At 38.9% G+C, this 23,034-nt stretch overlaps 1 protein-coding gene across 1 annotated transcript; it reads left to right on the top strand.

The window, feature by feature from the left end:
• Positions 1 to 10,798: 10,798 nt before the first annotated feature.
• On the top strand, positions 10,799 to 22,104 carry LOC141509512 (cytochrome P450 2A13-like). Its single transcript, XM_074219121.1, has 9 exons — positions 10,799 to 11,060; positions 12,713 to 12,875; positions 14,050 to 14,199; positions 15,430 to 15,590; positions 15,874 to 16,050; positions 17,321 to 17,462; positions 17,757 to 17,944; positions 19,744 to 19,885; positions 21,800 to 22,104. The coding sequence occupies exons 1-9, from the start codon at positions 10,881 to 10,883 to the stop codon at positions 21,982 to 21,984; spliced, it is 1,488 nt and encodes a 495-aa protein (XP_074075222.1). The 5' UTR covers positions 10,799 to 10,880; the 3' UTR covers positions 21,985 to 22,104.
• Positions 22,105 to 23,034: the final 930 nt, after the last annotated feature.

Below are 23,034 nucleotides of genomic sequence, written 5' to 3'. Positions count from 1 at the left end.
AAGATGTCCACCAGGGTCAGAAGCACATATCTGTTTGCATAGCAACCAAGAAGCTAGGACTGCAGTTAAACCTTATTCTCAGGGAAGGCCAATAGGGAGGTTCCACTCTCTCCTCAACAAGTCTGAAGAAAGATCCACCCTCCAGAGAAAGCAACCATCTAAGCCTTGAAGTCCAGACAAAGCCAACAGTGAGACCCAGAGGTATGGCACAAAAATCTTGGTAGACTACAGAACTAGAGACCAAACTCTCATAAAAACACCAGGAGAAATAATACAAGAATTATTGGGAAAACTGAAATATTTTAAAAGACTTGAACAATATCTGTTAAGAAATTATCAAAGAAAACTGTCCTCATATAGTAGAACCAGAGGGCAAGACAGAAATTGCAATACTCCAATCAATCATCTCGACAAAGACATCCCAAAATGTCATGAATTTCACAACTTAATTCCAGAGCTCACACATCAAAAAGAATGCATTTTAAGCAAACAAAAAGTAAATTAAAAAATTAATAAACCGCAATTCAAGCACTGTGGAACTACGGTCAGGATTACAGAATTTGGGAGCTTCCATATGAAAGAACCAGAGGGTTTGGAATATAACTATGCAGTAGGGAAAAGTGGTTAGGGTTGCAACCAAGAATCACCTACCCAGCAAAACTGAATAGATAGAATTTTTCATGGGGGAAAAGCTGACATTTAGTGAAATCGAGGGCTTTCATGCATTTCTAATTAAAAGACAAGAGTTGGCTAAAAATTTTGATCTCCAAATACAAAAAACAACAGAAACAAAATAAGGTAAAAACAAAATAAGAAATAGAAAACATCAGAAAATTAATAATGTTCAACTGTTTCTATCTCTAGATTTCAATATAATATCTGTATGTCTTAACAAGTTCATTATTATGTAACTCTTAACAAGTTCATTACTGGAAGAACATTTTCCCATAGTCCATGTAGACATAGAGTGTAGATATGAGGTAACTTTGTTGGAATGATATCCACAAAAATAGATAAAATACAAAGTTGAGTATGAAAATTACAATAGAACTTGAAGGAGTTGAGGAGACTGAATGGGAAGATTCATCCCACATAAAAGAAGCATGAAAAAGCTATTATAATGATTAGAAAAAATAGAGGATACAGATAGCAGGCAAAAGTTAATTTTTAATTTCTTCAAAACTGACTCAAAAGATAAAAACATACATGGTAAGTAAGACACAGAAATCTACCTAACCTTATAAAGAAGTGAAAAGACATAGAAATAAGAGAAGAAGGAGAGGAGACTCATAAAAATGAAAATGTAATGGGGACAATGGTGATTTGAGCCAAACATTTGTGAGAAAGGAAAGGGAAGGATATAAGAGAAAGGAGACAAACAAGTGAAAATAAGATAGAGGGAAATGCAACAGTAGAAAATACACTGTAAATGTGATTTGGATTACAAAACATAATGCTGCAGTATAATAAACTTATAAGAAATACTTTAGAAGACATACACACACACACACACACACACACACACACACACACACACACACACACGCGCGCGCGCGCGCGCACGCGGACAAATACTGGAGCAGAATCTATTCTGTTTCGGCTGAAGCAAAAAAAAATCATGGGTAGCTATCATGATCCCAAACAAACCAGAAACAGAAATTGCTCTAATTAGCAGATGTATATAAGAAAACCTGATCTTCTTGAAAGATAGCATAGACAATCAGATTCTATCAATATTAAACATACAAGTACGAAATGAAATGGCATCTAAAGTTTTAAAAAAATTATTTGATAATGATTGATTAGAAGCAAAGATAGTTTTCAGCATTCATCCTTTTGCAGACTATTGACTTCCACATTTTCGACCACTCTCCCCTGCGTTCTATCCCTTCTCCACATGGCAGCAAACAATTTGATATGGTTTGCACACACGCAAATGTGTTTAACATATTTCCATATTATTCATGTTGTAAAAAGTATTACAACTAAGGAGAAAAATACATGAGAAAGAAAGAAAAACATAAAAGAATTTTTTACAAGCGAACATAGCACGCTTCTCTCTGTATACAGCATCCATAGTTTCCTCTCTGGATGTGGATAGCATTTCCCTGAATAGATCTCTCAGGATCATCCTTGAACACTGAACTGCTAAGACAATATGACTCCTGTGGAAAGTGATCAATACTTTTGTACGAGTATCATACATATCGGACTTCTTGCTATATTGAAAATGGAGGAAGGGGAGGGAAGAAGGAGAAAAATTTGTAACTCAAAACCTTACAAAAAGTGAATATTGAAAGTTATTTTTACATAGAATTGGAAAAAATTAAATATTATTTAAAGGAAAAATATTTCAGTTGCTATGATGGCCTGCAAATTCATGTAAAATCATAATTGTATAGCATTAAGAAATCTAACATAGCAGGAAATGTTCAGTTATTCCAATTATTTTATTTCTGTAAAGACATTTAATAGTCATAGTTTTGTCTCAAAATATTAATTTTCAAATATTATATATATATATGTTGTCATAATTTTAATAGAAATCATGTTCTTTTCATTTCTTATGGGTTTCATTAATATAATAATGAAAAGTCAATGATTTGGGGCATATATTTCGAATATTTGAAATTTACATGCAAAGTCAGGTCAATTCATTTATTTTTTATTCATCATAGTTTTTTTACTAGAATATAAAAAATACTAATAAACTATCTCTTCCATGATGGAGTCTCTACCTTTCATTTGGTTTTGCCATAATTATTACATTATATATATTAATACTATTATGTTATTTGGTTTTATCATTACTATAGTTAAGATTACTCATGGCAAACGTAGGTTGCTTGTTGCATTTCCATTTTTATTTGAGCAGTTTCTATTTTTCCTCTTGAAATTTATTGTTAGATGATGATGATGATGATGATGATGATGATGATGATGATGATGAAACTACTACTGATTCCATGATTTTGTTTAAATTTAATAAGGCCCTTCAATTCCTTTGGAAGTATTATTTTTATTTTTAAATTATTTTTAAAAATAATTGTTTTATTAGTTCATATAACTAAACTTTCTTTTTAGTCTTCCTTATGTAGAATAACCTGTATATTCCATCCATGCTTATAAATTTGTAATAGTCTATTATTTTGTAAAACAATCACTGCAATCTCTTTTAAAGGATTTTATTTAAAAAAATTTTTATCAATCATGAGTTGACTTAGGTTTTTTCCCTTGATTTGTGTCACTAGATTTTGGGCACAGAACCACGTGTTCCTCTTAATTTTCTGATAGCATGTATTAGCTTTATAGTTTTGTAAGTATTTCTATTGGTAGCAATAGATAATTCATGTATTGCTGGCATTTTTTTCTTTATCTGATACTGAAAAAATATACCTTTTTTTTAACCCATTTGGGCATTATGTATTGTTGTGCTTATACACTTATGTACAAAGTGGATATTTATGTGGTTTCATTGAATTCTCAGGTTTCTTGGCATAAAATTATCTGTAGTCATCCTTGAAAATAATCTTCATTTTTCTCCCATACTATTAAATTTATGTCAGTATTCATTTATTTGGTAATTTGATTTTTCTATCTACATTTTCAAGAATTCTCATTGATTTATAGCATACATATATTTATGATATATAATATAGATACACAAATATATATTTGCTATTTTAAAGTATTTGCTTATATATTTTAGTTTTTTAAGTTTTTTCAATTATTATATTTCAATCTAATTTCCAAGATTTATTTTATACCTTACTTTAGGATCACTGAGTTGTTTATTGTCTAGTCTTGCAAATGAAATATTTGTTTTGTCTATAACAAATTTTTCTATTTTTAATCATTTTCCAAGACAACTCCAAAATCATGCTGATTTAATTGTTTCTAGCTCATTGTACTTTGCTGTCTTTGATTTCTGCTCCCTGCTATTGCCTTTATTATTTTTTACTGCCTATGATGAGGGAATTCTAATTTCTCTATCATTGTTAAGTTAATCCTTTGAATATTCATTCACTTTGTTCTTAGAGGTCTCCTTGTCCTGTTTGGTTCAGAAAACATGAACTTAAAAAAAAAAGGCAACAGACCCCATCACCCAATTAATTACTTTGTTTAGCCTTGTAACATTTCATTTCTTATCTAACTAAAAGTGAATAACTGTAGTTAGTTTGGTCAGTTTTCAGACTGTTCACCTCTAGATTCTTTAGTTTTTTAGGTTTTGCAAGGCAATGGGGTTAAGTGGCTTGCCCAAGGCCACACAGCTAGGTAATTACTATGAAGTGTCTGAGGTCAAATTTGAACTCAGGTACTCCTGACTCCAGGGCTGGTGCTCTATCCACTGCATCACCTAGGAACCCCAGATGCTATCTCCTAAGTGCTGAAAGACCAGAGTCTTGGACTTTCCATTATGCATTCAACCATTCCAGGTGTGACATGCCTCTTTCCCAGGCTGAGAAAGAAATTGTCCTATTTATACAATTACTAGAGAAAATCTCAGTCAGACAGTTGGAGAAGGCCCTGGGAGAATGCTTCCCTGGTTCTGAGAATCATCCTTGGAAGGGAGTCTCAGTGGCTCCCTAGTACAATCTATATACCAAAGCAATCCTGACTATTCCAAACCCAACAAATGAATGGTTCAGAATGAGAAAGATAATAAGCATCAATATTAACAAGAATTAAGAAGAATAATCAGTACCATTGTCCTAGAGTGGAGGAAACCAGGGACACGGTTGGTTTTCAGGGGCCATGGATACCAAAAGGAGAGGTCATAACTGTCTGGCCCAGGAGATGGAGGCAGAAGTAATGGCTGTGAGTAGAGGCTCCCCTTAATTCACCCACAAGCCAGGGCTTTGGCAGAAGGGAGAGCTGATGGTCAGGGCAATGTGATAGCCAGTGTTAGTCTCTGGAAATCAGAGGTCAGACTAGTGGGAGGGCCAAGGGGCCTAAGGTCAGCTAAGTTCAAGGTATATAACATACAGCTCTAGATGAAGACAAGAAGCTTGATTCTGTGAGAGTTTACACAATTCTGGCCATTTCTGGGCTTCACTTCCCCATCTGTAGGATGAGGAGTTTTACTAAAGATGATCTAAGGTCTTTCCCAACTCTGATAGTCTCAGTTCTAAAGACCTTCCCAGACCTTAATTCCATAGTCCAAGGTTGTGCCCAACTGCAACATCTTTTCTACTACATTTTAAATGTCCTAGCCTTTCTTCCCTTTCCCTCTTTTCTTTTACCTCTTGGTTCTTCTAGGCTCTGAAACAGTGACAATTTGTTTTTATTAATTGGCTGCAAAAGAGATAGGAGAGGAAAATCAGAGAAAGATGGAGAAACAGGAGAGGGGTCCTCTCCCCACTCCCTAACTGAACCTGAGCAAGGAAAAGAGTTGTTATGTGACCAGGAGGAGATTGGAGAACTTTGTTTTGCTCATGACAGGAGACAGGACTGTCCTTTGGTAGAGAACAGTGATATCAATAGACTGTGCATTTTGCTACCTAGGTTCCCACAGAGGTGGAACTAGGATGTGGCAATGGGACTTAGTTTTAAAGTAGCAAAATTCATTGGGAGGACGTGAAGATGGCGTGCAGCTGCACCCCCGGTAACATGGGAGCCACTGCCGCTCCCCTTGGGAGGGCGTGCAGGTGGCGTGCAGCTGCACGGCCCCAGTAACATGAGAGTCCTCACTGCTCTACGTGGGAGGATGTGCAGATGGCGTGCTTTCTCCCCCTAGAGAAAGAACTGATGGAATAAAAAGCAGAGTTTTTTTTTTCCAGAAGCGAAGAACTCTAAAAAACAACAAGAAAGAAATCAAAAGAATTAAAATAGAAGAAAATGTGAAACATCTCATTGGAAAAACAACTGATCTGGAAAATAGATTGGGAAGAGATAATTTAAGAATTATTGGATGACCTGAAAGCCATGATTAAAGAAGAGCCTAGACATTATATTTCAAGAAATTATCTAGGAAAACTGATCTGATAAGCTAGAACCAGAGGGTAAAATAGAAAATGAAAGAATTCACTGATCAATTCTTGAAAGAGATACCAAGGGGTGTCCAGGTGGTGCAATGGATAGGTAACTGGCCCTGGAGTCAGGAGTACCTAAGTTCAAATCTGGCCTCAGACACTTAATAATTACCTAGCTGTGTGGCCTTGGGCAAGCTGCTTAACCCCATTGCCTTGCCAAAAAAAACTAAAACAGAGGAGGAGGAGGAGGAGGAGGAGGAGGAAGAGGAGGAGGAGAAGGAGGAGGAGGAGAGATACCAAGATGAAAATTTCCAAGAACATTATTAACAAGTCAATGAGAAAATACTGTAAGCAATCACATAGAAATAACACAAACATCAAAAATCCACAATAGGGATAGCACAAAATTTAGCAGTTACTGCATTAAATGAATGGAGGTCTTGGAATATGATACTCTGGAAGGCAAAGAAGCTATGATTTCTAGAATCACCTGCCCAACAAAACTCAATATAATCCTTAAGAGGATAAAAAGGGGCAGCTAGGTGGCACAGTGGATAGAGCACCAGCCCTGGAGTCAGGAGTACCTGAGTTCAGATCCAGCCTCAGACACTTAATAATTACCTAACTGTGTGGCCTTGGGCAAGCCACTTAACCCTATTGCCTTGTTAAAATAAAAAAAAAGAATAAAGAGGATAAAAAGGATATTTAATAAAATAGAGGACTTTCAGGCATTCCTAATGGAAAGATCAAAGGTGAATTTAAAAAATTGACTTTCAAATACAAGATTCAAGAGAAGCGTAAACAAGTAAATAGGAAAGATATATCCTAAGAGATTCAATAAACTTAAACTGTTTACAATCCTGTGTAAGAAGATCATACTTGTAACTCCTAAGCATTTTCTCATTATTAGAGTGTTAGATGTATTAGACATAGAGAACACAATATGACTTGACTATGATAAAATGATACCTAAAAACAATTAATTTGTGAGAAAGAATAATGCATTGGTAGAAAAGCCAAGGAAGAGACAGAGTGGAGTAAGTTATGTCACATAAAATAGGTATTAAAGAGCTTTTACAGTGGATGGGGAGATGGGAAATTGATGAGAACTTAAACCATACTTTCATGAGAATTAACTCAAAGAAGGAATAACATAAACACTCAGTTGGATATAGAAATGAACTGATGGAAAACAAAGTGAGCATAGCAAAGAGAACATTGCACACAGTATCAGCAATATTGTATAATGATAAACTGTGAATGACTTGGCTATTTTCAGCAATATTATTCAAAAAATTCCAAAGGACTCCTGATGCCAATGATTATCTACTTCCAAAGGAAGAAATGATGGGATTTGAATGCAGATTGAAGAATAAAATTTTTCATATATTTTTCTTGATTTTCCTTTGTGTTTTCTCTTCATTCCCAATATACTAATATGGAAATATGCTTTGCATGATTAAATATATATATATATATATATATATATATATATATATATATATATATGTATATATCCTATGTCAAATTGTTTACTTTCTCCCAGAGGAGAGGTAAAGACAGGAGGGAGAAAATTCAGAACTTATTTTTTTAAAGTATGTTAAAATGGTCTTTACATGTTATTGAGAATATTTCTCAAAAACTACTCTAAGATACCACCTCACACCTATCAGTTTGGCTAACATGACAGAAAAGGAAAACTGGGACACTAATGCATTGTTGCTGAAGTTTTCAACAAATTCAACCATTCTAGAAAGAAATTTAGAACTATGCCCAAAGGGTCATAAAACCAAGCATACCTTTAACTCAGCAGTACCTCTATATTCCAAAGAATTCTTTTTTTAATGAAGGACCTATATGTGCAAAAATATTTATAACAACTCTTAGTGGTGACAAAGAATTGGAAATTGAAAGGATCCTGATCATGACAGGGAGTGGTTGAACAAGCTGTGTATGATTGTGAAAGGATACAATTGTGCTATAAGAAATTACAGGCAAGATGTGTCAGAAAAACCTGGAAAGATTTACATGAACTGATGCAAAGTGAAATGAATAGAAGTAGGAGAAATATATAATGCTCAATTGGGATCAATTAGCTATTCCTGGCAATATAATGATCCAAGATGATGTTGAAAGACATAGGAGGAAAATGCTATGCCTCTCCAGAGAAAGAACAGATAGAATCTGAATGTAGATCAAAGCATACTCTTTTTTTTTAATCATCTTCATTTTTCCTGGAGTTTTTTTTTGGGGGGGGGGTCTCTTTTCTTTCCAAATACAACTAATTCAGAAATATATTTTTCATGACTGCACACACATATCCTATTGCCTTCTCAAAGAGGGGGAGAGAATATGGAACTTAAAACTTTTAGAAATGAATTTTAAATCTGTGTATACAAGAAACTGAGAGAAAATAAAATATTAAATAAATATGTTAAAAAGAAAAGGGAGGCCCAGAGGGGTTGAGGGACTTGCCCAAAGTCACTTTTGTGATAAATAATCCAGCAGAACTGGATCCTGTGATGATGACCAAGTTCAACACTCTATTGATTGTTGCCTCAAGTATGGGATTCAGGAGTCCCCAAGTTCCCCAAGAAGTCTCTGCTCTTCCCAGAACAGTAGTGATAAGTGAATGTGGGTCCAAACCTTTTATTCCAATCCCATTTTTCAGAGTTCACAATCAATCAAATTCACTTAGAGTAGATGATCCAAGTAAATCTCATTCAAATATGATCTCAGTCATTCTCACATGGCTTCTCCAAGTCTGACTGATCCCAGGCTCATAGGTCATACCTTTGATCCCCAGAGCTTTTCTTTCTGATATCACTGACATCCAAACTCCATTTCCCATTTCCACGCACATCCCATATATTTATCAGCCTTGTTCCAATCAGAATCTTATTAATCTTTTCATATTGTAGGGTGTTATGAGGCCCAAATGAAATCATGGATGGAAGATGCTTTGCATACTCTAAAATTATATAATTAACATCAAATTATCAAACTTCCAATCTGGGGTTAACTTCATTCCATAAACTTTTTACTGCATTTTTGCTGAGTTAATCAACTGTTTAGTGAGTGGTCAATTTTGATACATGGGACATTCTGGCACAGGATCACCAAGCATAGTGTACCCCCATCAAAGAAAGTAAATGGAAAGACAGTTCTAAGAGGAAAAAGTAGTATTTCAAAAGAAATACTAGATGTGTATTTAGAGATATCTCCACTTTGAATGTTTTTAAGGATTATTTCTGACTTGAACTGTGGTAGAACCTTCCAAACTTGTATTGATCTGATCATCAAAGTCAGAAACATTGTACCGAACCTTAACCCCAATATAGTGATATCATTTTAGTCTTTGAGAACAAATGATGGCAATGAACCAATTAAACTTTGAGCAATCAAAGAGTAAGCTGGTAAATATTTAAGGTGAGGGGCAGAGGGCAAAGCAATGGTGTTTATATACACATGATTTTCAGTTAATGTTCATTATTAATAATTCCTTAAGTCTAAACTATAACAAAACAATAAATCATACTGTTTTTTGTAGCAAACTTTGATTTCTGAGATGTACATATTCATAGCAAAAATCTAACCTTGGTTCTCAGAATCCCTTATGGTTCACTCCAGCATATTCTTGTCCTCACCCACCCTGGCCCCAACTTACCAAAAGTACATAAGACAGATTGTTCTGATTAACCAGGCTCCTCCCTCAACCTGAATTCTGACAGTTGATCTTGGAGAGGAATTAACTAGGGTTAGCCCAAGAGAGAAAGGTGAAGAAGGGTCTTTGAGATCAGTTCAAGTAAAAATAACTACAATTCCAATAAGTTTCCAACCCTTCCCTTTATCTCTCTAGAAAACACCATAGTCCATTATTTACTTGTGTTTACCAGTTTGCTCCCTCTCTCCTCCCACAAACTGCTGTCCAGAAGCACACAGGACAGGTATCCAATCTGGGAATGTTGTCCATGGTCACCCTCTCAGGTTCAAAACTGGATGACCAACATTAAAAACCCCAACTTTGTCACGGCTTAGCTGTCTGAATTTAACCTCTCAGTTTTTCAACCACAAAACCAAGAAATGAGAAATGCTCATATTTCTGATAATTGTTAAGTCTATCATGAAAAACTAATTTACAATTTTAAAAAGAAAATGACACAGATGAGTTTAGAGCTTAGAGGATTCCCAAGTTAGAGGATCCCAATTCTAAATCCTAAGATCTAATTCTTGCCCCTTCTCCCTCTTCATTAGATCCAAGTATAAATGGTTCACATATGAGGGTTTGGATTGGAGAGTTACTTGTCTCATGTTTGGATCAGTTCTTGGTTCATCAAGAATATTATGTTTAAAGGAAAATTTGGTAAAGAATAGATGTAGGATCCTATGTCCCACTGGTGTAGAGAATATCCCACTGAAGGTGTTCTTAAGGCAGTTCTGTTAATACAGATCTCTCTTCACACAAGATGACCCAGAGAGAAGGGACTTACTTAATGTCACAGCCAGTAATAGATCTATTCTTGCACCCTACCTTTCACCCACTGCAGTCTCATCTTCAAGTCTTGAGATTTGTCCTCTCAACTTCCATCATTGCATTCTGAGATCCCAAACTTCATGTCTGGACAATGACATCTCTATGAACTGTCCCCATTCCGACCTTTACCTCTTGGGATGCTCAACTCATTGAACTGGATTCCATTCCCTCTGTGACCTTCAGATTCGTCCAATCCTGGAGCTCAGGGGAGGAATAGGCTACAACTAAGAATATTGCATAAAAACCTGAGATCAGTGCCAGATGATAACCTCCTCCCACCAGCCCAAGTATAATAGACAGAGACAGCTCTATCTGGAACCCAGACCTGGATCAGCAGCTACCCAAACTGCAGTGACTCCTCTGGCACCTCCACCATGCTGGTCTCTGGGTTTTTGCTAGGTGTTCTATTCTTTTGCTTCTCGACCCTGGTGGTACTCTCTGTATGGAGACAGAGGAAGATTCGCAGCACCCTTCCCCCTGGGCCCACTCCACTGCCTTTCATCGGCAACTACCTGCAGCTCAACACCGAGCAGATGTATGACTCCCTCATGAAGGTACTAAGGCTGGGGAGCTGGGACCAAAAGGGAGAACATGGAGACTCTGAGGCAGAGAAACACAGAGACTGAGAGAGACAGAGACAGGAGCAGAGACAGAGAGATAGATGTATTTAGACAAAGAGCAAAGAGATAGTGAGACCCAAAGACAAATTAGCAGGGAGAGACACAGAGAATATAGATAGAATCACAGAATACATGAAAAATAATCAAAGAGATACTCAGAAGCAGAGACAGAAACAGACAAAGACAGAGAAAAAGACAGCCAGATAAATAGGGAGACACCAAGCAATCCAAGAGGAGAAAAGGCAGAGACAAATGGAAAAAAGAGACAAAGATGCAGAGATGGATTCAGAGACATAGGGTGAGACAGAAAAACATAAGAGACAAAAAGACATATATATATATATATATATATATATATATATATATAGTGACGTGTAAGCAGGGTCTAGGGTATCTTGACAGATTCTAAGAAAGTCAGAGAGAAGGACAGATGAGATATATAGAAAGTTGAAGACTGAAAAAATTCTCTGCTTCTTGCTACTGATCAAAGAAGGTTCTATCTTCCCGCTAGTCCTCAGTTTCCTTCTCTACAACATGATCAAGTTGGGCTATATGGTCTCTAAGGTCTGAATTTCATGACCTTATTGGAAAGAAGCTCCAAGAAAAGCAAAGAACTTCTTAGTGGGGAGGGATGGGCACAGCTGGTTTGTGAGAGAGGGATTCAGGGGGAAAGGTGGAGGGAGAAGCAGCAAGAAAGCTGGAGAGTCAGTCTAAGAGAGGGGACGTGAGGAAGAGAGTAGAGATGGAGAGATGAGAAGCTAGAGAGATCTCTGGGCAGGAAATAGCTTCTAGACGGCAGCTTCAGACATGCTTATCTGCCTCAGACAAGAGGTTCAATCATTTCTCATGAATACAGAATGGTAAGGATGCCCAATGTAGGTGGGGGGCTTGAAATGGATGGGCCCCATTAGACTGTGAGCTCCTCAAGGGTCAGGGATTGTCTTTGCCTTTCTTTCTATCCCTATAATTGCTGGTACACAGTAGGCATCTAATAAATGCTTGGTGCCTTGACTTGTCACAGAAGAAAACATGTTGATGAGCAAAAGAGGAAAGAAAGAACAGTTTTGTTATTACCTTGTATAACTGAAGAGGTTGGGTTTTTCATATATGGAGAGCTGGAAAGAATGTGAGAGGCTATTGAGCTCAAACCCTTCCTTTTACAGATGAGAAAACTGAGACAAAGATGAAGTTACTTACTCAAAACCACAGTTAGTAAATATGTAGGAGAGATTTGAATCCGGGTCTCTCTGACTCCTTGACTCCTAGGCTAATGTCTTATTGATCATCCTGCCTCTGAAAACAAACTAAAGAAAGCTAGATATAATGAAAAATTTTGTTCATATATATATATATATATATATATATATATATATATATATATATATAAGTGTCCAAATGTTTGGATAGTTTTTGCTTGTTTATTTCTTTTTACTGATTCCTAGGTCTCAATTAGAAATATTTTTTAAAAGTTTCTGAGAAGATGGGTGAGACGTTATCTCTTTTAGGGAAGAGAACCAAATAAGAGAAATCATATGTTTGACAAGAAAAAAAAACTTTGATTATTCTGACTTTTCCATACTTTCCAGATTGGGGAAAAATATGGGTCCGTGTTCACAGTGCAGCTGGGGCCCAGGGTTATCGTAGTCCTGACTGGCTATGATGCAGTGAAGGAGGCACTGATGGATCAAGCAGACGAGTTCTCTGGACGGGGGGAGCAGGCCACCTTTGACTGGCTCTTTAAGGGATTTGGTGAGTGTCTGGGCAGGGACATAAACCCTCATACTCTCACTCTCCCTCACCTTACCAACAAACACACCTTTCTTCAGTTCAATCTATCTCCCTTTACGCTACTGACCAAAGTTCCTCAATGTACCGCCATCTTCTGTCTCTTTCCCTACCTTATCCTGACTATCATTGCAACCCTCAACAATCTGCTCTTCCTTCTTTCTCTGGTTCTCCATTTCTTTCTCTTTTTTTTCTATTTTCTTCCATTGCTTTACCTCTTAATCTTTCTTGGTCTCTGACTATCACTCCATATCTTCAGTTATTCTTGTCTCCCTTCCCTTCCCACCCCAATAATCTTTTCTCCATGTCTCTACTATCCACATTTCTTCTTTCTCCTTCCTTTACCATTATCCACTTTCTATCTCTATCACCATCTCTGCTTCAATATCCCCCTTTAACTTCCCAACCATTTCCCAACTCTCCCTGTCTCTGTATCCTCTTTCTTCCTCTGTCTGTCCTCATCTAACCCCACCTCTCCAGGTATTTTGATATCTCCATATCTCCCCAGTTCTTCCATATTATCTCCTGACATATCTTCCAATCTCCCTATCCTTCCCCATTTCTCTTCCTTTTCTTGTCTCTCTATCTTTTCTCTTTTATTTCACCATCTGCTTTTTTCTTCTCTTCTCCCTATTTCTACATCTCTGGCTTTCTCTAACTGCCTTTACATTTCATCCCTCCCTATCATTCAACCTGTCTTTTCCTATCTCCATATCTACCCAGTTCTATATTTTTCTTCATGTCTCTTATCTCCCCATTTCCCTTTGTTCCTCATTCTCTCACTATAGCCCCATCTCCTCCACCTCTTTATTATTTTCTGTCACTCTTGTTTTACCATCTTCCCTATCTTCTGCCTTCTCATTTCCCCCTCTTTCCATCTATGTTTCTTGCTCTTCCTGTCTCACTTCCCCATCTCTTTATTTTTTGTCTCTCCCTCCAATCTTCTAATTCCCACCTCCTCTTGTGTCCTTACTTCCCCTTGTCTCTTTATCTCTTTGTTCCTATCTCCATGCATTTCCTTGTCTTCTCTCTCTCTCTCCTTGTCTCACTCTGGACATCCACCTCTGATCCCATACCAAGATCTGAGTTCCGGCAGGATCTCCAGTCTTCCATGGCCTCCTTCCCTCCTTCTTGCCAGGTGTGGCCTTCAGCAGTGGAGAGAGGGCCCGGCAGCTCCGGAGATTCTCCATCACCACCCTTAGGGATTTTGGCATGGGCAAGAGGGGCATTGAAGAGCGCATCCAAGAAGAAGCAGGCTTCCTTATTGAGGCTTTCCGAGGCACTAAAGGTCAGTGGGCCCTAAGAATATTTGGATCAGTTCAACATCAACCATATTATTATTGTTCAGTTATTTCAATTATGTCTGACTCTTCAAGATGCCAGTTGGGGGACTTCTTGGTGAAGAAACTGGAGTAGTTTGTCATTTTCTTCATCTCATTTTACACATGAGGAAACTGGGGGAAAGAGGGTCAAGTGACTTGTCAATGTCTGAGATCAGATTTAAACTCAGGTCTTTATGGAATCTGTTGGATGGGAGTTTGAACTTGGCCTAAGATACCCGTCACTTACTAGCTGTGTGATCCTGGGCAAGTCACTTTACCCTGATTCATATCTGGCCACTGGACCCAGGTGACCCTGGAGAAGAAAGAAAGATTGGAGACTTAGCCCAGGTCTCTCTCACTCCAATACAATTCATGAGCTTATCATGGTATCACCTGATGTCATGGTCTTCTTTGAGAAGGAAGGAGAAACAGCAGTAGTTAATGGTGCAATGGATAAAGCACTGGACTTGAAATGAGAAAAAATCATCTTCATAAGTTCAAATTTGGCCAGGCACTTCAGCAACAATGACTTCATGTCCCTGCTCTATAGCCATGCTGTCCTGCATCCTAAATCACTGATTAGAGGAACTTGGTCAGAGTTTTCCATCTATAAAAATGATTTTGGAACAGGCATTGAAAGTCTCTTCCAGGGGATGTGCAAAATAAGGGAAGGCAGACTAATGCCATGGAAAAGGCATTGAGCTGAAATTATGGATCCCAACTCAATCACTTTGTACCTGAGCAAGTCATCTCCCTTTTCTGGGGCTCATTTTCATTTCATTTTAGATCTCAGGGCAATCCTAGTTTCCAGGTGAGAAAGTGAGAGAGCAAGAGAGCTCGAGAGCGAGAGAGCAAGAGAGCACAAAAGAAAAGAGGGGGCAACTTCACTTCTAGCATCTAATCACTGTTTCTCTGTATGTCTGTCTCCTCTTTCTTTCTCTTTTTCTCTCTTTATCACTAACCACTGTCTGTGCATCCCCCATCTCATACATCACAATCTCTTTTTTTCAATTTCATCCCTGTCTCTCTCAAATGCTGCCTCATGGGTCTCTTGACTTCTCTTGGATGAGTGTTCCTTTTTCCTATACTTGTTTTTCTACCCCTCTGGATCTCTCTGCCTCTGTCTTCCTTCTTCATCATTCTACAACTGTGCTTGTTTCTCTCTCTGTGTCTCTGTTGTCCTGGTTGGTCTACAGGGGCTGCCATTGACCCCACCTTCTTCCTGAGCCGCACAGTCTCCAATGTCATCAGCTCCATTGTCTTTGGTGATCGCTTTGATTATGAGGACAAACAGTTCCTGTCCCTGTTGCGTATGATGCTGGGGAGCTTCCAGTTCACAGCCACATCCAAGGGACAGGTAACCCCCAAGATATCCTCTCCCACTCCCCCTGGATCTCTACTCACCTTCATCAATTAATCCTAAGCTTTCATTTCTATCGTCCTGTATTCTATTTCTCAAATCTGACCCCCCTATTCCTAAGCTGATTCTGTGTGCTATCCTGACCACCCATTCTTCATTATGACCCCAATATTTACTCTAAACTTTCATCTTTCATGATGATTACCTCCACCATCATTCACACTCCCCCCCACATACCCAGTTCCATGTACCCCATGATTTATTTTGTACTCTACTTCAGCTATATGAGATGTTCTCTGGAGTGATGAAACACCTGCCAGGCCCTCAGCAGCAAGCCTTCAAAGATCTGAAAGGACTGGAAGACTTTATCACTCAGAAGGTCCGGGAGAACCAGGCAACCCTGGACCCTAACTCCCCTCGGAACTTCATTGATTCCTTCTTGATCAAGATGAAGGAGGTACTGGTCCAGAGGGAAGTTGGAAATGTTGGGGATGAACTGATGTCTCAGACTAAGGGTGTTATAGATCTCTAGGGGAAACCCCACCCTTGGTGAAAGGACTTCAAAGACATCAGGCAATAGATATCAGACTCGAACACGCAGCACTAGGGGACATTAGATGACAAGTGTCAACCTTCCAGAGATAAGGCTCAAACTTTGAGGGAAGTTCACAAACATCCCAGGAAGCAACCTAAAACAGAGATTCAGATACAATGAGCTCTTCTGGTCACAATCAGTGTGATAGTAGAAAGGCAAAGACAGAAAAAGAAAGAATGATAAATGGAGAAAGTGAGATACAGAGATGGGGGGGGCATAGAACAACAGAAATACAGATAGAAATAGATACAAAAATAGAGACAGAAAATTGGAAACAGGGAGAGAGGAATAGGACAAGGTCAACTTAAAAAAAGACATAAATAGAGGTTCTCCATTCTCAACATTCCCTGACCATTCAGACATTCACGTCCAGGTAACGATACTGGGGGGGTCAGGAACCCAATAATCTAGTAACAGCAGCCTTGCATGGGTATAAAACCTTGGGAAATCCTTTTTTCCTCTCTGGGTCTTTGTTTCTTCATGTATAAAATGTAGGTGAGACAGAGAATATTAGATTTGTTGTCTTGGTCCTAGAGGGCAGAAGTAGGAACAATGGAAGAAATGGGAAAGGGTTGAATTTAGGCTTTGTGTCAGCAAGAAAAGACTTCCAATTGTGAAAATTGTCCAAAAGTGAGATGAACTACACAGAGAACTGGTGGGTTCCCCCTTTTTGGAGGTCTTCAAGTAGAAGCTGGAGCACCACCTGTCAGGAAGCTCAAGGTGGGGATTTCTTTGGCTGTTGATGTCTCTTCCAACTCTACCATTCTGGAAGGCAGCATACTATAGTGAGTAGCATTATAGACCCAGCAGGTCCCAACCTCCCTGAGCCTTCACATCTTCATGAGAGTGGTTGGATTTGACAATCTCTGGGTCTTTTTCAGCACTAAATCTATGTTCGTTTAATTTCTAAGAGTGATAGAGATATTTTGGGGTCCCTTCAAACTAAGATAGTCCAGCATACGTGGGTTCTATTGATGGAACCACTTTCTACTCCTGCACGTTTCCGGGACTCAAAGAAATTGAGCTGACATGGGGGGAAGAGAAGGCCTTGAGGCTGAAAAGTCTAGAGATGAATCAAGTGTGTGTATTTAGGACTGGGGCCATCTGAGCCCTCCCCACCTTCTACTTCCAGGAAAAGGAAAATCCCAACACAGAATTTTCCATGAGGAACTTGACCATGACAACCCTAAACCTATTTTTTGCTGGCACTGAGACTGTTAGCACAACTCTTCGCTATGGATTTCTTCTGTTAATGAAACATCCAGAGGTGGAAGGTGAGTTCCCTTCCTCTTGTATCCTTAGAAGTCCTTTGGTGGCCAGGGAGTTGCCCAGAACATCTTACATACATACATACACACATACAAACACATGCATGCACACACATTCATGTCCTCCTCCTCACCATCATCATCATCTTGAAAAAAATAATCTGCTTTACTCCTTAGTCTAATATACTCTTACCTCAAAGAAAACCTATCTTTCCACACCCCATTTGCTCCCTTAGGACTTCCCCAGGATGTCTCTAACACCCCTTTATTCTTTTTTCTCCCTGCCTCCACCAACCACAGCCAAAATTCACGAGGAAATAGATCGGGTGATTGGACGGAACCGATTCCCCAAGTTTGAAGACAAGGCCAAGATGCCATATACAGAGGCTGTCATCCATGAGATCCAAAGGTTTGGAGATATGATCCCCATGGGTCTAGCCAGGAGAGTCACCAAGGACACTAAATTCCGGGGCTACCTTATTCCCAAGGTAGGAGTCTCTCACTTTCAACTCCCCAGCTCCAACATCTCTGTTCTTCTACTCCAGAACCTCCTCCATCTCTGTCATCCTCTAAAATTCCCTCTTATCTTCCTAATATGTGAGAGTTCCCCCATTCTCTTTCATTAAGTGTCTCCTCCTCAATTCTCCTGCCTTCTGGAACTGCCCCCATGTCCTAGTGCATCCCTCCATCTTTGTTCCTCCTATTCCAAATCCTCCCTATTCTTTTGAAAATAATTTTGAGGTTCTTGCCCAATTTGGTTAGTTCATTGTGAGTTATAAGTTAGATAAATAGAATTATGTTTAATTGTTAGAATAAGAATTAAGTAGATAGGAATGAATTAAACCATTTTATATTGATGATTGTATTGCTTTTAGTTGGTAGATTTAAACTATATCAACTCATATTAACATGTTTTAGGCCTATATTAACATGTGTTATGAATGAATTATGTCTTATTGTATCACATCTCTCCTCTCCAATACACACTTACCCCATGCATTCTAAGAATTGCTGTATTCCAGAAAATATGAATTCCCCATTTTACTTTGTTCTTTTTCATCTTATGTTCAAAATATGCTGGTGGAAACTCTCAGAATTCTGTTGCCTGGTCATTGACTAAACACTCATGATTGATGTTGTATAGAAAGTCTTTGATTAATCATTCAAACATCCCCCTTTACAATTGACCAATGGAAGAATTCTGCCACCTCATCCTATTTTTGGTGCTTTCTTTCATTCCCTACAAATTTTTGCAACCTTCGAGCAGAGAGACCTCTGAGTGAAGACTTCATTAGGGACCACCAATCTCTCTGATGGATTAATATCTGCTTAGAGCTCTACCTCAGTTTCCCTTGACTGCAAATTGAATTTTGTGGACCACAGTTCTCTCTGATGGACTCTCAATTAACTTCTCTTACTCCTATTTTCTCACTTAAATTCATTGATTTTTTAGTTTCCTCCTTTAAAATGGAAGGAAGGGGACAATTATTTTATTAAGTGCATTCTATGTCCTAGGCAATAGGCCAAGTAGTATACAAATATCTCATTTGATCTTCCCAACAACCCTGCAAAATAGGTGTTATTATTATCTCTGAGATGAGGATGGGAAATTGAGGCAAGGCAAGACTAAGTGATTTGGCCAAGGTCACACAGCTTGTAAGTATCTGAAGTGGGGTTTGAACTTGGGTCTTCCTGAATACAGACCCATTATTTTTTCCATTGTGCCACCTAGCTTTCTCTAAAATTCTGAAATACTCTACTTTGCTGAATTAGCAAAATGTGTTAACTTCAGCACTATCAATTCAAAATATGTGTGGTTCATGAACTGTATTAATCCTAAATGGGTCTTTCCTATAACTGAAGCAAGATTAGTTGCTTCCTCTACTGATACCAGTTGGCACCTTCTCTGCAAACTAGTGTTAAGGTTAAGTGACTGGGTCAGGGTCAACAAAGACAGTAGCTTTTGGAGCCAACTTAAATTCAAGTCTTCTCACCTCTGAGACTCAGTTTTCAGTGCACTATTTAAACTTGTCTTTTCAGAAGCAAAATATATTCATTCTCTCTCTCTCTCTCTCTCTCTCTCTCTCTCTCTCTCTCTCTCTCTCTCTCCCCTCCTCTTTTCTCCTTTCTCTCCTCTCTCCTCTGTCTCTCCCTGCCTCTCTCTCCCTCTCTCCCTTTCCCCCTCCACCCTACATTCTCTTCCAGTCTCCCTGTCTTCCCTCCTTCTCCTTCCTCTCTCCACTTCATCCCTGTTTTCTTTATTGTTTTCCCTCACCCCATCTTCTAGGGCACAGAAGTTTACCCCATGCTCGGCTCAGTACTGAAGGACAGAAAATTCTTTGCCTGCCCTGAAAGCTTCAACCCCCAACACTTCCTGGATGACAAGGGCCAGTTCAAGAAGAGCGATGCCTTTGTCCCCTTCTCCATTGGTGAGCAGGAAAGCCTTTTGTCTTCCCATCCATGACCCCCATCGTCATGTCTAGACCCAACCTGTGTGGCCTGAGCCACACGGTGAACACTTTCAGTCTACTCTCAATTCATCCAACTACCACTCAGTTTAATTTCCTGTGACTAAGTTTCTTGACAGTGAATGGGTGGGTGGATGGATTACTTCCAAAGTGACTGTGTTTGAGGGGCTAAGAGAATCAGAAAGCATACCCATCCCAGTCTCACCCATGTCCCTCCTTCTTTGAGGAAGACGTGCATACACTAGAAAGAGCTCTCACACTGAAGTCTGAGTTTCTTGGGTCAAGCCCCATCTGTGTGACCTAGGCCCCAGTTTTCTAATCTCAATGGTCTCTGAGTACTTCTGGTCAGCACCCATCATCTTAAAACTTTATGACCCTGTAATTTTTTTCAAATACAATCCCTTCTCTGGGTCTCAGTTTCCTCATTTTACAAATATGAAGGTTGACTAGCTGGCAATTAAGGTCCTTCTTAATTTTAACATTCAGTCCAAATGAGGTAGGCCGACAAACACTAGGGAAAACAGTCCCTGTCCTCAAGAAGTTTACATTCTACTGGAGGGGACCAAGTTTAGGTAGATAAGAAATTGCAAGATTATCTTCAAACGGTGAGCATAGGCAACTAGGAGAATCAGGACAGGCTTCCTGTAGGACCCACACTTTGAAGAAAGTGAAGGAGTAGAAAGAGAACAATGGAGGGCACTTCAGTTTAGGAACATTTTTTTGTTTTTTTGCAAGGCAATAGGGTTAAGTGACTTGCCCAAGGTCACATAGCTAGGTAATAATTAAGTTTCTGAGTCTGGATTTGAACTCAGGTACTCTTGACTCTAGAGCTGGTGTTCTACCCACTGCATCACTTAGTTGCCTCTCAGGAGTTTCTTAAATGAAAATTTAATGATCATTTTAGGCAACAACAAATCAGTTTGTTTAGAATTTTAAATCCAGATGGAAAATTCTGGGAGACTGGGAGGTATCAAAGGAGTATAACAGAGGAGGACCACTTCTCTTTGGAAGACCATGAAGCAAAGACAGAGAGAATAAAGTATAGTGTAGACAGCTTTTGAAGTGACCTATGGATTAGAAGAAGGATCTCACAAGCGATGATTTGCATTTTCTTTTCACAGGAGAAAAAGAACTCTGATAAGAAAGGTGTAGGAAGATTGAGGAAAAATATCAACTCCTTGTTCCAAGGGCTTTTCTAATTTTGATAGCCTGTGGTATAGGCAGAGCCATACCTAGGGTGCGGCAATGGAACATTGTCCTTCAGCATCAAAATTTAGTAGATATTAATAGTACTTATGATCCTTCTTCAGGGTATAACAGATTAGGTTACAAGAACAAAAGCGTAACAGTTATTAGGAAGAAGAATTAGATGAAGTAGGAAGTTTCCAGAATCTATACTATATAGAAGAATGCCTTCTAGAAGAAGTCTTTTTTTGCCACAAAACCCAAACAAATTCTATGCTGCTTGTCTTTTGTAAACTCCCTTCCAAAAATAACTTTCTCTATTATAAGAACCTTCCCAGCTATGATTTTTCGGTGTTTTAAGGATGCTTTCAGGCCTGGTACCTTTTTGTGGTCCTAAGGGATAGGTTAAGACTGGAAGTTACCTTAGAGGCCGCAGTATCCAAAATTCTCATTCTGAGGCTGAGAGAGAAAGTGACTAACTCAAATTCACCCAGTTAATCAAAACCTAATTATGACCAATAAAGTCTCCATTGTACTTTCTAATTTACTCTCAAATTCAACATTCTGTGTCAGTCCCTGGAAGGACCCAGGATTGACATTCTGTCTTTTAAGGCCCTTCCCAGTCCTGAGAGTCCCTGTTCCAAAGTTCCTCCTAAAGTACATTGATCAACTCTGATTCTGACTCCACAGGTAAACGCTACTGTTTTGGTGAAGGCTTGGCCAGAATGGAACTGTTCCTCTTCCTCACCTCCATCCTGCAGAACTTTCACTTCCAGTCTTCAATCCCCAAAGAGGCCATTGATATCTCCCCAAGGATGGTGGGCTTTGCCACCATCCCCCGCACCTACACCATCTCATTCTTGCCTCGAGCATGAGACTGAATCCAGGCAGCTCCAGAAGAAGCAGAAGGATTCTGTGGGATTCCTGGGATTGGCAGGGATGAGATTGGGATGACTATTCTTTCTGATATATTAATAAAATCTGACCCCCAGAAAGTTCTCTCTGCTATTCTATTTGGTCCTGGAAGCTGGGACACAGCTCAGACACAACTAAATATAATCCCTGTAGGTTACATAGAGGTGACTGTGGGAAAGTGACTTGTCCTAGTTCATACAGAGAGAGAAGGGAGAAGTTGATTTTGAATCAACTGAACAAAAAAGGGAGCATTCAGATTGAATACAATAGCAAGGGGATGAAGGGATGATTTTAGCTAGGGGAAAACATAAGTAAAGAGAAATGTAAACTTGATCTGAGTGAAGTCAGCTCTAGGTTAGAGGCAGGGTGGTACAGTGGGTTGAGTATAGGACTTGAAGTCAGGAAGACTAGAGTATGAATGCCCCTTCCAACACTCACTAGTTAATTGATTCTGTAAGTCACTTCCCCTCTATATGCCTCCCTCTTCTATAAAAGGAGAGGGTTGAGTATGATGATCTCAGGTAATCTCTAAACCTATGATCCTGTGACCCTATGATTGCTTCAATAAATCTAATTCTTGTCATTGCACTATTCAAGATTTTTTCTCAATGATTTGGATGAAATCATGGAAGACCTTCTCAGATTTGCAGAGGACATGAATCCTGAATGGAGAGCTAATTGGATGCCAGAGTTGGATCCAAAAACCCTTGACTGATTTAGTTGACAGGATAAATCTATGACCCCCCCCTCCAAAAAAAAGATTTTATAGGGAGAAATACCAAATCCTGCACTTTGTTTTTTTTTAAATGATTCCATAAGAAAATAGGGTTGACTTCCAACCAGGATGGTGGAGAGAAGACAGGCACTGTGATAAGTGCTCCTTATTCCCCTCAAAAACAACATGAAAGAAACCTCTCAACACAAATTCAATCAACAAATCCCAGAAAGAGAAGCTAGGAGAAGAAAACCTACCAAGAAGGTCTGTCTTAGGGGACCATGGGTGAACTGGA

Source organism: Macrotis lagotis, chromosome 1 (assembly GCF_037893015.1).
Source record: "Macrotis lagotis isolate mMagLag1 chromosome 1, bilby.v1.9.chrom.fasta, whole genome shotgun sequence".
In the NCBI taxonomy this organism is placed as follows: domain Eukaryota; kingdom Metazoa; phylum Chordata; class Mammalia; order Peramelemorphia; family Peramelidae; genus Macrotis; species Macrotis lagotis.
This window is presented reverse-complemented; position numbering and strand designations above follow the sequence as displayed.